The sequence below is a fragment of the Pundamilia nyererei genome, unplaced genomic scaffold (assembly GCF_000239375.1).
Source record: "Pundamilia nyererei isolate P.nyererei 1_Seehausen unplaced genomic scaffold, PunNye1.0 scaffold00035, whole genome shotgun sequence".
NCBI classification, from domain to species: Eukaryota; Metazoa; Chordata; class Actinopteri; order Cichliformes; family Cichlidae; genus Pundamilia; species Pundamilia nyererei.
Genome location: NW_005187436.1, coordinates 2,432,565 through 2,445,769, shown reverse-complemented (window position 1 = coordinate 2,445,769; position 13,205 = coordinate 2,432,565). Strand labels below are relative to the sequence as shown.

The 13,205-nt window shown below is 39.5% G+C and overlaps 2 protein-coding genes across 2 annotated transcripts in view; one reads left to right on the top strand and one right to left on the bottom strand.

The window, feature by feature from the left end:
• Positions 1-4,757, top strand: part of tmem266 (transmembrane protein 266) — a 27,737-nt gene extending 22,980 nt beyond the window's left edge. The window contains exons 7-11 of the mRNA XM_005729977.2: positions 63-201; positions 770-885; positions 1,264-1,456; positions 3,099-3,161; positions 3,241-4,757. Coding sequence (XP_005730034.1) covers positions 63-201; positions 770-885; positions 1,264-1,456; positions 3,099-3,161; positions 3,241-3,878 — 1,149 coding nt within the window. The 3' untranslated portion in view covers positions 3,879-4,757. The remainder of the gene's footprint in view (positions 1-62; positions 202-769; positions 886-1,263; positions 1,457-3,098; positions 3,162-3,240) is intronic.
• Positions 4,758-5,049: 292 nt separating this feature from the next.
• On the bottom strand, positions 5,050-13,205 carry etfa (electron transfer flavoprotein subunit alpha). The gene is made up of 12 exons (XM_005729978.1): positions 13,068-13,205; positions 10,926-11,075; positions 10,326-10,407; positions 9,893-9,975; positions 9,571-9,670; positions 9,309-9,419; positions 9,066-9,167; positions 8,867-8,935; positions 8,693-8,775; positions 7,428-7,493; positions 6,467-6,547; positions 5,050-5,313 (listed from the first exon to the last, which is right to left on the bottom strand). Exons 1-12 carry the CDS (start codon positions 13,104-13,106, stop codon positions 5,278-5,280), a joined length of 1,002 nt encoding a protein of 333 aa, XP_005730035.1. The 5' UTR covers positions 13,107-13,205; the 3' UTR covers positions 5,050-5,277.

The window sequence follows — 13,205 nt, the reverse complement described above, 5'->3', positions numbered from 1 at the left end:
GTGTGTGTGTGTGTGTGTGTGTGTGTGTGTGTGTGTGTGTGTGTGTGTGCGCACTTTCTCAGGTGTTTGATGGAGCTGTCATCGTACTCTCTCTGGCCCCCATGGTGGCCTCCACAGTGGCCAATGGCCCCAGCAGCCCCTGGGATGCTATCGGTCTCATCGTTACGCTGCGGATCTGGAGGGTTAAGAGGATCATTGACGGTAAGGCTGGGAGGGGCTGGTGTCCCCTACATCCTGTCCTTTACTGTCAGTTAGATAATGCATAGTGCTCCCAGCACCCAGTGGTATCAGCCTCTTTAATCTGCAGGTTGTTGGCTCACTTGAGACTTTTATCATTTTTTATTATTATTTTTTACCAGTAATGATAGTAGAAGGACATAATATGCGATAATGGATTCGGTACTTACAGAAAAGCCACTATAGGCAAATAATTTGATCATTTTTTCAGTATTTTCATTTAGAGAGAATAAATAAATCCTTTTTTCACGTTCATGTCCTTCCTTATAGTTTTTCTAAGAGATACTTTAAAAAAAAAAAACACTTCTGTTTCAAGTCAGCTGTCAGCACCTACACCAACCACTCAAATGATGCTGTGAAATCTAAAGTACTCCAAAAATATTTTCAGATCTTCTCTTAAAACATACAGCTCTTTTTACACAAGCTTTGCAGGTAGTAGTCCATGTCATCTGTCACCAACTTTGAAAATATGATGGCTTTTATTTACAAGATAAAAATATCTTACTGAGTGTAATATGTCCTTTTCTTCCAGCCTACGTCCTGCAAGTAAAGGTGGAAATGGAGCTGGAGATCCAACAGTATGAGAAGGCCAAGGCTGTGAGGGAGGAACAGCTTGATCGACTCACCCAGATCTGCCAAGAACAGGCCGTATGTGTCCTTATCTCTTCTCTATCCCTCGTGCAACTTTATAGCTGTGTCCGACCAGCAGAGGGCAGCAAAGTGATGTGCACTAAAATAATAAATCTGCACTCAAAAGGACAAAGATGATAAGACAATCGATATGCATAATCTTTTTGCTGCAGTCTGGATATCACATAATCAGCACTATGCAATACCTCAGAGCAATATATGGGGTTGCGGTTCTGTCATTGTTTTAAGTCACATTACCAAAATAAAACAGTGAACATCACTGTGTTCTCCACTTCAATCCAGAAATGAAGACAAAGACTGTTTGTGTTCAAAACACTTGTGTGTCTTATTTTGAATTCTTCTGTCCTTTTCTCTCATCTCTTTTTCTTTTGTTAGTTTGAAATCAGGCAGCTCAGGGCCCACCTGGCTCAGCAGGACCTGGATCTTGTTGCCGAGCGTGAAGCAGCCATGCAGATCCACCATATGTGGGGTAAACAGAGCAGCAGTTTCCAGGAGGTGGACGGTCTGGCCCCTGGGGCCTCTGAGCATCACAGGCCAAACAAAGTTAGAGAGCCTGGGGGTGCTGCAGGTAACTGTCCAGAATACCCAAGCTCTTTGTATTACAAGTTATCAACGACCTGTGTGCATGGGAAGGAGTCCAGGCTGCGCTTTCCGTGGTAAATCACGTCCATGCTTACACATGGAGAAGGGGGCATTGGTAGACTAAAAGAGCCTGGCCAACCTTTGGGCTGGTTAGAAATTTTGAAAGAAATCCCTTCTGACTCAAAAACCTTGAACATTGCTCCGCTCTTCATGGTGGAGTGTTGGGCCATTAATCGTGGCCAACATACACGACACAGTGTCAGTGTCCTGCTTTCAAAAACGTTCAGCTCTGAGTCCACATCAAAATTCTGGTGCCGCACATAGATGGACTATAAACCTTTCACACAGTGACAGGTCATAACTTACAGGACTTAAAAGCAACAAAGCACTGTCAGTACAGGTGATGTCAGGGCTCCAAACACTGAGGCTTTTCCTTTATCAAAGCTATAAATCACAGTGCGATCTATCATACATCTGAGCCACAGTGTTTCTACTCAGACAACCTTTTAACTGGGCCTGAACCTCATATACTCATGTGGTATTTATCATCTGGTGATGGTCCTTTGGGACCTTGGAAAGCACTTAAGAGAAACTGTTTGACTCATTTACTATCTGTGAAACATTTCCACACACCAAAAGTGTTCATTACCATTCAGCTGAAATAATTTGTAAGCTAATATATTAATAGTAATTACTGATTAGTTGTTCAGTGGTAATAATATTTCAACCAAAAAGTATAAAACATTTGCTAAATTCATATTTTGTAATAAAATCAATTTCCTGATTTATGTTTTATGTGATTGTAAGATGATCACCTTTTCAATTTGGACTGTTTTGTCACATAAAACAAGTACTTGAAAGAGTTTATTTTCATTTAAATTAAAGCACTGGTGTCAAACATAAGGCCCGGGGGCCAGAATCGGCCCAGCAAAGACTCCAATCCGGCCCCAGTGAACATGTTTTGAAAATGTGAAGGAGGGCATAGATTTTGGGCTTTTAACTGTATTTAAGTTTTACACTTTTTCCTACTGATAAAGACCTCCCCCACTACATATACTACACTACATTAAGTACTAGATGAGCGATACCAATTAAAATAGAGAAAGGTTCCTGCTTTTTCATTATCTGCCAGAGAAATTTCTATATTTTTTAGTGTGTGAACAGTTTGTGTCTACTATGCAGTTCGTCTTGTTTCCACATGCTTAAATAATGTGAGTTGCTGTCATGTGATTCGCTGATTAGATATTTGCGTTAACCAGCAGCTGAACAGTTGGACTCAATAAATTATTGGTTAGTGAGTGTCACTAGTCATACACAATTTCAATTATGCAATTTCAAAGTAGTTTTATATTCTTATGATGTAGCTTGATGTTAATAAATTGTCCTTTAAGGTCAAGAAAACTATATTCATGATTTTTGGAAATTGAAAAGAAGATGAAGAAAATATTGAATGACAGATCTGTAATAATAAAATTCTATGATGATGTAAAATTTTTAGGCATTGTGATCAATTGCAAATTAACATTGAATGAACAAACGAATAATCTGTAGTCCATGCTTTTAGTTTGGACTACAGATCAGCTTCCACGTTCACTCTGAATTCCATTTTTCCTCTTTTGTCTTTTTAGATCATCATGGTCAAGATGACATGAACAACTATATCAGCCAGTACTACAGTGAGCCAAGCAGTGGTAAGCTTCAGCAGACTCTTTCTTCAATCAAAGTGGCACCACAATATTTCAGGCTCTTACACATTGTCTTAATTTGTAGACACAGGGATCCCAGACCCAGCGCGAGTCATTACAACAGCAGCCATAGATGTGCACCTGCCTAACAACCCGAGTCAGCTACCGCCCTCTTTGGTAAGCGCCGAAGCGGTGCCGTCCAGCCGTTTGCAGCGCACAGGCAGCTCGGTCAGCGAAGCCTCCACAACCACAGTGTCCCGCGCCAGCTTCAGCACCCGTCAGCACAGCATCAGCAGCCACACACTTGGCTCCACCATGGATTGCAGCTCCACGGTGCGCGAGGCCTCCACGTCCACAGACTACAGCGACCAACGTTGCTACCCTCCGCCCTACAGCAGCCCTCTGGCTCTGGGCACTCAGCCGAGAGGGAGCCCCAGCGCTGTGGTGCAGGAGTTGCTCTCTTCTCTGTCTGAGGACTCGTGTCTCACACAAAAGGGCCTCGACCCCGTCAACCTGAAACCACCCAGCCCAACAGGTTCCACGAAAACCAGCCCCGAGCTGGAACACAGGGTCAACATCTACAACAAGAGGAACCAGGAGAGCCGAGTCGGACTCAACTCCAAGACAGTCATCCATCTGCAGGGTAACGAGCCTCTCCTAGAGGAGAAGTATAGGATGATGGGGCCAGTAGATACTCAAATCAACCGTCTATCAGAGACATAAGAGCCTGTAAAATGTATAACTTCACAGGACTCGCTCTTTATTTCAGCCACAAAAATTATTGCTCTACTAAATTCCCAAACTTCGCTGCTGGGAGTCACTGGCACATAAACGGTATGTCTGACATCCTCTTTGTACTACTGGAGCTGAGAGGATGAACCCGTGGGAGCAGCACAAACAAAGGGCATGGATGAGAGAGGGAAGCAGACTTGTTATCAGGCAACACTTATCAGGAATTGACACTCATAAAAACACTTTTACTAAAAGAAACCAGCAACAGGGCTTTTGTCCAAAACTGAAAACTGAAAATCACTTTTGATACATTAAAGTCTGATTTCTAGGAAATGAAACCAGTGAGAGGATGGTGCTGAGGGCTTAGTTCCTCTGATACACTTTGTAGATGTGGAGATAATGGTGTAGGGACTGATTTGAGATATAAAGTGAAAGTTTCTTTCTGAGTGTAATATGTATATGAGCCGTTTTGTCTGTCTAGAATCTCCAAACTCATAAAGAAAAGTCCTCTTTGATGGACTGCTGCAGGGTACCATTGGATCTTCTTTCTAATCCGTTTCTATATTTGCGTTAACATTTTTAATCTAAATTCTGTGAGTGAAGAGAGTGCAGAATCCTTTTGATTGATGGATGATTCGTGTTGAGTTTTTATCCAGATGCCATGACTGGAAACCGACCAACCCCAGCTGAGTCAATGTCTGAGATTTTGCAAACTATGGCATGACCATCACTCGACAAGCTAACTGAAAAACCTACCTACACATGACATATTTCACACAATTCAGGTCCATCTTTTTTTCTTTGTATTACTTTAATGTTTGGAAGTTGTGTAAATATTTCAGATTGGGTTTGGTCATCTAGTCGCAGCTCAAAAACAGCGAGGGACTCGAAAGCTAGAATAAAATGCTGAAGAGGACAGAATAGCATGAACCTCTCAGATTTGCCACCATATTGCAAGTTTATTGTTCTGTCAACAGGCACTTTCTATTTTGATCATGGAAAGACATCATTGCAAAAAGAACCCAATAAAGTCAAAAACATGGCAAGTTAATAAAACAAGTCATTAGTGTCAATTAAATAAACTTTCTAAGAGCATGTCATTAGTCACATAACCTCTAAGTCAGCACGAAGAGCTACATCTTAGAAGGAATCACAGAGCTGAGAATTTCCAAAGATCTCCTTTAATGTCCCAGAAAGTTACATACAAATAACACATGTGCTACCGTAAGCAAAAAAAAGGAAACCTCCAGCCAAAAGGTAAGTACAATGTATTTGCTGAGAGTAACGGAGAGAAGATGATGAAATTCTCTGCAAGCAGGACTCGCAGCTTTAAATATTTCTTAAGGTGGAGACTGGTCGTTCTCAGATTCTGGTGGGAGTTTGTCTCTCTTCACTTGCTGAGAGCTTCAATCATCTCAGGAACAGCCTTAAAAGAAAAACAGTGAAGACATTTAGTGTTGGTCCACTATTTCGCACTAGCACTGTTCAACAAATGCATTGCATTACATTTCTCAGCTGCATGTTGGTACTCGGAAATTTATCAATAGTACACCAGGCTGCAGATACTGAAACATTCAATGATGAATTCAGAAAGACTTCTGGCCTACAAAATAAATAACAACCCTGATAATGTAGTCTGTACAGTTTAGAAAAAACAGATTCAAAGGCCTCTTTTAACTGCTAAATATAAGTGCAAGGCTATTAAAATTGTTGTTCTGGTGAGCTGAGCTGCTTTCACATCAGAATCAGAGTACAACATGTAGTGAAAATCGTGTGTCCGAACTGCGGACAGGCTGCAGACATTCCAGGGCTTGGTTTCTAGCATGGGGGGGTCTAGGCAGGACCCTTACTGGATACCGGGTGGGAATCAAACTTGTGACTCCCACTCCGAAGGTGTGTAGTCTTACCACTACACTACCCAGCTGGGTATCAATTCACCATTTGGAGGCAGCAGTAGAAAGCCTATCCATTTTAATCAGTTATCTGTGGAACGATCACACGTAAGATGATCTCATTGCCCGGTAGGTCGCAACTCTGCTGCCACAAGCTATTATTACTAATCACTGCTACAGAGTTGGTCAGGACACCTGGGCTGCTCAGGCACTACTGAGGACCTAAATAAAACATGATCACCAGGACACAAATGAAAACAGACTTTTGCAGGCAGCACTGGACTCCACTGAGTCATGCTAGTACACCTGGCTCGCCATCCCAAAGTATCAGCTAGACACCTGAATGCAACTGAGCATATAAGAGGCCTGGCAAGCAGAGGCTTTAAAACCACGCTGAAGCCAACTTCTGTAAGCTATTGATCTGTTTTTATATCTTCTGATATCAGGAGAGTTATAGCTTGCACTCTCCTCAGATTAATTCAAGAATTTAATAATTCAACGGTTGCACATTTCCATTAGGTGGAATAAGGCATCATGCAAAATTTATCCAGGAGAGAGCAAATGTTATATTCTGGCTATCACTCACGACTTGAGAAACATACAAAGTAAATCCAGGCATTGCTTGGTTGCTTCCTAATGGGGGATCATAGTGACATCATTATAGCCATATCAATCCCAGAGGCTTACTTTGAAAAGATCGGCTACCAAACCGTAGTCAGCCACCTGGAAAATAGGAGCTTCAGGGTCCTTGTTGATAGCAACAATAGTCTGAAGTGGAAAAAAAAAAGAGACAAAAACAACCAAAATGTTACATTTATGTTTCTTTAGATTTTACTTTAGTTTTCACAATGGACACAGAAAACGGATTGTTTAAAAAACAAAGTTGTGAACGGGCAGACTTTAATATGATGCTTCACTCCTGACACAATTTTATGATTTTGAACGTTTTGCAATTCTTGCAATTCGTTTTCCTTCTTTTTTTCTTCATGTTCCATAAGAATACAACCAAAATACAAACAAGCTGGTAGCCAGTTGTGCAGTCCCGTCGAGCGATGCCCATTGAAAGAGACTGCCAACATGTTACCATCAGTCAGAATCAATCTGTCTGCATTTATAAATTAGATGATAACTATTTGCAGACGTTCAGCATTCTCTCTGGGAGCGACTACAGTCACTCCAAATCAGACTCCAAATGTTTGCAGAAAGGATGCCGTCTATCAGGCGAGATTAGGCCTGTTGTTCGTAGTATTTTAATTTATTTATTAAAATATCAATATTTGATGTCCCTGTATCGATCCAACATCGCCAAGCAAAATATCATTCTATTTATGCATTTGAGATGTATTGAATTTTTCCTCCCACTGCTAACATAAAAGATTCATGATATAAACAAGACAAAAACAATTAAAACCCACAGCAAAGGTCAAAATCATCTCAGTGGGTATTTTGAGCATAACCATACCAGGTAAACATGTTTTTGGATCATAATGTTAAGTCACCAGAGAACACCAAGTGCAACTTTATTTTATTTTTTTTTAAATAATATTAGAAGTGAAACTTTCCATTCTGTTTATTACAAACTAACAAAGTTAAGAGAACAAAAACAGAAAAATAGAAAATGGAGCACACACCGCTCCAGTGACTTTACCTTGCTATCCTTCATTCCTGCCAGGTGCTGGATGGCTCCTGAGATACCAACAGCAATGTACAACTCCTGTGAACATGAAAAGCACAATACAACCAGGCAAATGTTACATGTGTTACATGCTTAGGATCTGAAGTTTAAGCTCAAGGCTAGGCCATGGACTCTGGCTGCATAGTGTCTAGATGAGCCTGGAAAGGGTCGGCCATTACTACATCTCCTGAACCTTCCTTGGAAGAACGCTCCCAACCATTTTAATACCATATGAATATTTTAGTTCAGGGTTATTGTTGCACTTGGAAATTTCAGAGGATAAGAACATCATTCTACAAACGTGACTGACTATATATATATATATATATATATATATATATATATATCTCACATAAACTGCAGGTTTCCATTTCCACAACGCAAACATCACTTTTTTTTAAATTAGTTTGTCATTCCAAATGGAGGTTTTTTTTGTTGTTGTTTTTTTATATCTTAATAACACAATAATGACTTTTATGTCAGTCAGCCAGAGCCCTTTTCACACACAGCTCTAACTGATTCCAATTAGTCAGATAAGAAAATTAAGATATACATACAAATCTCTAGACAGACATGTTTTGTACTGTTTCGCCGATACTGCCAATTATTATTATTATTTTAAACCCTAAAACTCTGATACAGAGCAACATCAGAACTCTGATTACAGAAATGATTCCAGGACACCTGACTCTGATGTTTACACTAAACCGTATGATAACATTTGCTTTAATTGGCATAGGAGAGCTTATCTTACATGAATAAAATGAATCACTAAACATTCTTAGATTGGTGGGGTGAATAAACTAACCAGATTTAGACTGTATTTAATTAACTAAGCCAAATTCCAAATGCTTGTCATAACATTAAAAAAAAATCTAATTTGGACAGTCTGGACTGGTCTGGGGCTCTGACCAGACACCCACTGCACTCCATTTTAATGGATCAGCTAAATCATTTAGGCGCCTGAAATGTGCCATCATGTATATTTTGTGAGGCCTAATGTGTGGGTAATCACACCTGGGGTAACTTGACAGAATCACATAATGGGAAGTTAACCTTTCTATTTTAAAAAAAAAGAAAGAAAAAAGAAAAAGGAATAGGAGCCATCATAATCATAGTGATTTGCTACATGAAGGCTAACAGGCATCAGTCAAAAGCAAACTTACACAGACTTTGTCCCCTTTTAAACCTTAATTTTCACTATAACCAATCAAAAGTAGTTTGTTTTGTTAACCTACCGGTGCTACAATTTTGCCAGTCTGTCCAACCTGCATGTCGTTAGGGACGTAGCCAGCATCCACTGCAGCTCTGGATGCACCAACTGGAAAAAGAACATTTTGCAATTAAAATGGGGCCAAAAAAAGCAACCAAGCAAAGTGATAAATGACCCAAACTTTCCCAGAATAGAATACCTGCAGCACTCATTTTGTCTGCAAGGTCATAAAGCAACTTGAAGTTTTCTCCACTCTTCAAGCCCCTACCTGAGGGAGGAAAAAAGAAAGGAAAGGAGAACCCATTAGTCTACTGTGCACATTGTTAAACTATACAATAGCAAGTCTATGTTACAAACAAATATTTTGCCAAATTCAAACTTCAACAGTTTTTGCACACCTCCTGACACCACAACTTTAGCACTTGTCAGCTCTGGACGGTCACTCTTTGTCAGACTCTGTTTCAGCCACTCAGAAATTCCAACCGGAGAGGAAGCAGACACTGCAGATCAGACAAACCAGTAACAATAAAAAACAAACAAACAAATTTCAAACATAAAAACAAATAAGGTGCTGTTGAACATCATCCAAAATTTCACCTAGTTTCTAAGCGTGTTCAGGATAAATCTGTAAGCTACTACACCTTCTTCTGATGCAGCACCCCCTCCCTCTGTTGGAGCGGCTTCAAAGCAAGTCCCTCTGATGCTGAAGACCTTGATCGGCTCGTTGCATTTCACAGTGCTGAGGGCATTTCCTGTTTAATCCCAACATTTAATTAGATGACTACATTACAAAAAAGCTGACTTCCATTATAAAAGCGAAAGTCAAACTGATGCAGTTCAACAAATCTGTAACTCAATGAGAATGCTAGATCTCTATATCACAACTTGCTTACAAAAGATTACCTGCATAGATGGTCCTAACAAAAGTATCTGAAGATTTGACTTCAATAATATCTGAAACTGGGGCGACGTCCAACTTGGCAGCCACTCTGGGAAGCAGGTTCTACAAAAGAGGAAGGCAGCCACAGTATAGTTCACAGAGATGTTGCTTGGCATTTTGTTCACAGCAGGATTTTCACAAAATAACATCAAGTAAGAGCTTCTGATTTCAATTAAATATACACAATAGAATATTAGTTCATTTAGTGACTAGACAAAAAAATTAAATAGTAATAAAATACAGAAATACAAGTTATACGAGCATCATTTGTCTACTGTGATTTACCTTTCCGAAAGCTGAGGCACCAGCACAGATGTGAGTGAAGTTGAACTGCTTTTGTGTCTGCAGGATAAGTGGAGTCAACTCCTCTAATAAAACAAACAAATCAGAATCAGCATACTTTATTAATACGTAAGGAAATTATGTGGGTTACAGTTGCTCCAATACAGTAACATTAACAGAAAGAGACTAGACTGTTTAACAATACAATATGTTACAGATTTAGGAAATAGCACAATATATACAAATCACTCAATAATAAATAGTCCGATAGCAGAAACAACATTAGGCAGATGGCATACTACGAATGCTGTGACACCTGTTCTTAATCTCTTAACCATATGAGCGGTTAATTAAATACATTATTACTCTCTGTGAAAGTTAATTACCACATCACTCAGAGACTGGCAAATATTTAAAAAAGAAGCGCCAACAATACCTGGTAGGCCACCTTTGTAAGAATCATGTTGGGCCACCAGGACCTTCTTCACACCTTTCACTTTGCTGATTTCCTCTGCAACCTGAAAACACAGAAACGACATCCAACTTTCTTTGTGCATATCTTCGTGTGCAGCAAAGTACACACTACAACATCCTACTCCAATAGCGAAGCACAAACACACCAACAATAGCAGAGGTGATCCATGCCTGCCTTTGTTGCGTTTTCTTTTACTTTGTTGTTTAATAAAGGGGGAAGGGAAGCTGAATTTAGTCTCCATCTAAGCGCTCCATGATTGTACTTTTACATTAAACCCAATCAATTTTAGCTCTGGAGAGCTGGAAGAAGTGCTGAATAAAGCCTGTCTGTGCCTGTGGCAGCAGGAGTGAGTCTGTAACTTTATCAGCACACCACCACTCTGGTCAGAACCAGATTTCCTGCTATCAGCCACTTTTATTGCACCCTTAACAAGTTTGTCATCGGTTTAACTAATATTTACGTCACGTTTGCTCCGTAATGGCAACACAATCCGTCGTCATTTTAGTTATTCCATTTACATGCACGCACACACATACTCTGCACATCAAAAGCTTTACCTACCTTTGCACAGTTTGTTCCAGCAACCAGACAGGACACCTCTCCTCCCACTTTAGTAGCAGCCGTAATGGCATTGAGGGTAATAGGAGTTAATTTTTCATTGTTGTGCTCTGCAATGACCAAGGTGCTTTGAAACCTCTGCAGGAGACCAGTCTGAAAACACAATCAGTCAAAATGAGATAATATATCACTGTTTTATTGGTTCTGCTGCCTAAAGAGATTAAAAATAAAATACATGCTTGGTAACATATGATTTCTGTATTCTTATCAAATTTGATTTTCATTTGAAAAAAAAAAAGATAGATATTGCTACCTAAAATTGACCACAGACACCATAATCATCACAGCACAATCATCCTGGAGTAGTGTTGAGCAGAAAAGCTGAATTCACTTTATCTTTATTTCTACCACACAATCCAATGTCATAAGTATCAACTGACCAATGTCATGTGTTCAAGAGTGAGCAGTAAAGTTGTATAACTGGCAAATGTCCTACATAATAATTTTTACCTAATGCTTTACCTGTGTTTATACATGCACTATTTAGAATAAATGGTTGTGCATTAAATATTTTGACACAGAGTCTGAGATCATCTTTAGAAATAAATGCTGTGGGAAGGTGCACGCATAATGTCCGGATAGAGGGCAAACAATTTTCAGTGCAGCCTCTAAAATGGCTGCATCTCACTCAGTCAAAGTAAAACAGGATGCTGCAAGCCTCATCTGGACATGACTTGACAAAGTTAACCAGCCATGTGACGCAAAGGTCATTCAGATAAAGACCAGCAAATGGAGAAAAAGGACAGGCCATGTCAACTCAACCAGGGGTTCCCACAGAACAGTGTAAATATCTTTTTCCTGTGAAAAACATTATATGCACAATGCACAATAGAGCACTCGCAAAGGTTACACAGGACAGAAAATTATAGTTTCCACCTAAATTAAATGACAGATTTGAGTTTCATAAACCTACCTATAAGTGCTCTCTGTCTTCATGGCGTAATCTACTATGAGTTCAAGTTTTTATCAGGTTTGATGTATTTTAGAGGATTTGTGTCAGATCCAAAGAATTTTTAATAATGAATCTATAGCATACGCATGAAAAATAACACAAAACATTTGCAAAACTTTATAAATACCGTGCAATCAATAAATGCTAAAAAAACACTTCCTCAATTCTTTTACTTTATGGCAATGTATACCCACTACAGCCTCTACATACTTATAGTTATAGCATATTCATAACATACCTTCATACCGTGTACATTGTAACATACCCATAATAGAACCATTTTTGTACCCTCATACCTATAACAGACCCATTTCTGTAATATATCTATATACTTATATTATTGCTAATATATATTTTGTAATATATCTATATCACGGCTAAAGCACTTCTGGATGGACGCAAACTGCATTTCGTTGCCTTGTACTTGTGACATGTGCAATGACCATAAAGTTGAATTCTATTTGATGTTATTCTATTCGGTGCAGGTTGGACCTGTGCAGTTTCAAGGTGATATAGGTGGTTTAATCTGGCAGATACTGGCCTGTGAAGCTAGATCAAGCTAGTTATTTTTGACATAATGAGTAAAATAATTAAGATATTTCTAAGTAACCCTTCCAAATTCTCATTAACTATGGTAGGGCATGTAAAGGGGAAGGGGAGGGGGGTTAAACAAAAACTGATTAGATAGCAGGGAGAATCCCAAAATACAAAATACATAAGGAAACTACATTTTTCCTCCCACTTATTGCCTACACATCTCACCAGACATATGTATTTTTAATTTTGACTCTTTGGTAACACCTGCAAGTGGCAGTTTCGTAACCGTTTCATAAGCATAAGGCTAGCCAGGCTAGCACTAACTAGCTTTCGTTCCAAAAATATTAACTCCTTTTTAAGCTATTTCACAAAGTAGAGATAGTATGCAGATTTATTGTCGCATTATGTTAACTAATACTGCCACATGTTTAAATTCCTTGTAGCACACTTGTGTCTGGAAACGACAATGACCCGGGTAATGTGTAGCTAAGTCATAAAGCAAGCTAGTAGCTGCTGCAAAGAAACCAGCGTTTACTGTTAAAAACTGATTTAACCAATTAATGCAATGCCTCACTGTAAGTTAGTGTTATTCTTACCAAATGTTTCAGATTTGATTTGTTAAGAGCTCTGTTCATCTTGGACCCCGAAAGCTACAGCTCCCTTCCAGTCCTGCAGACACAAAACTGTGCCAAAGGTCATCTGACGTCGGCGAGGAATTCTCGCGAGATAGCTTC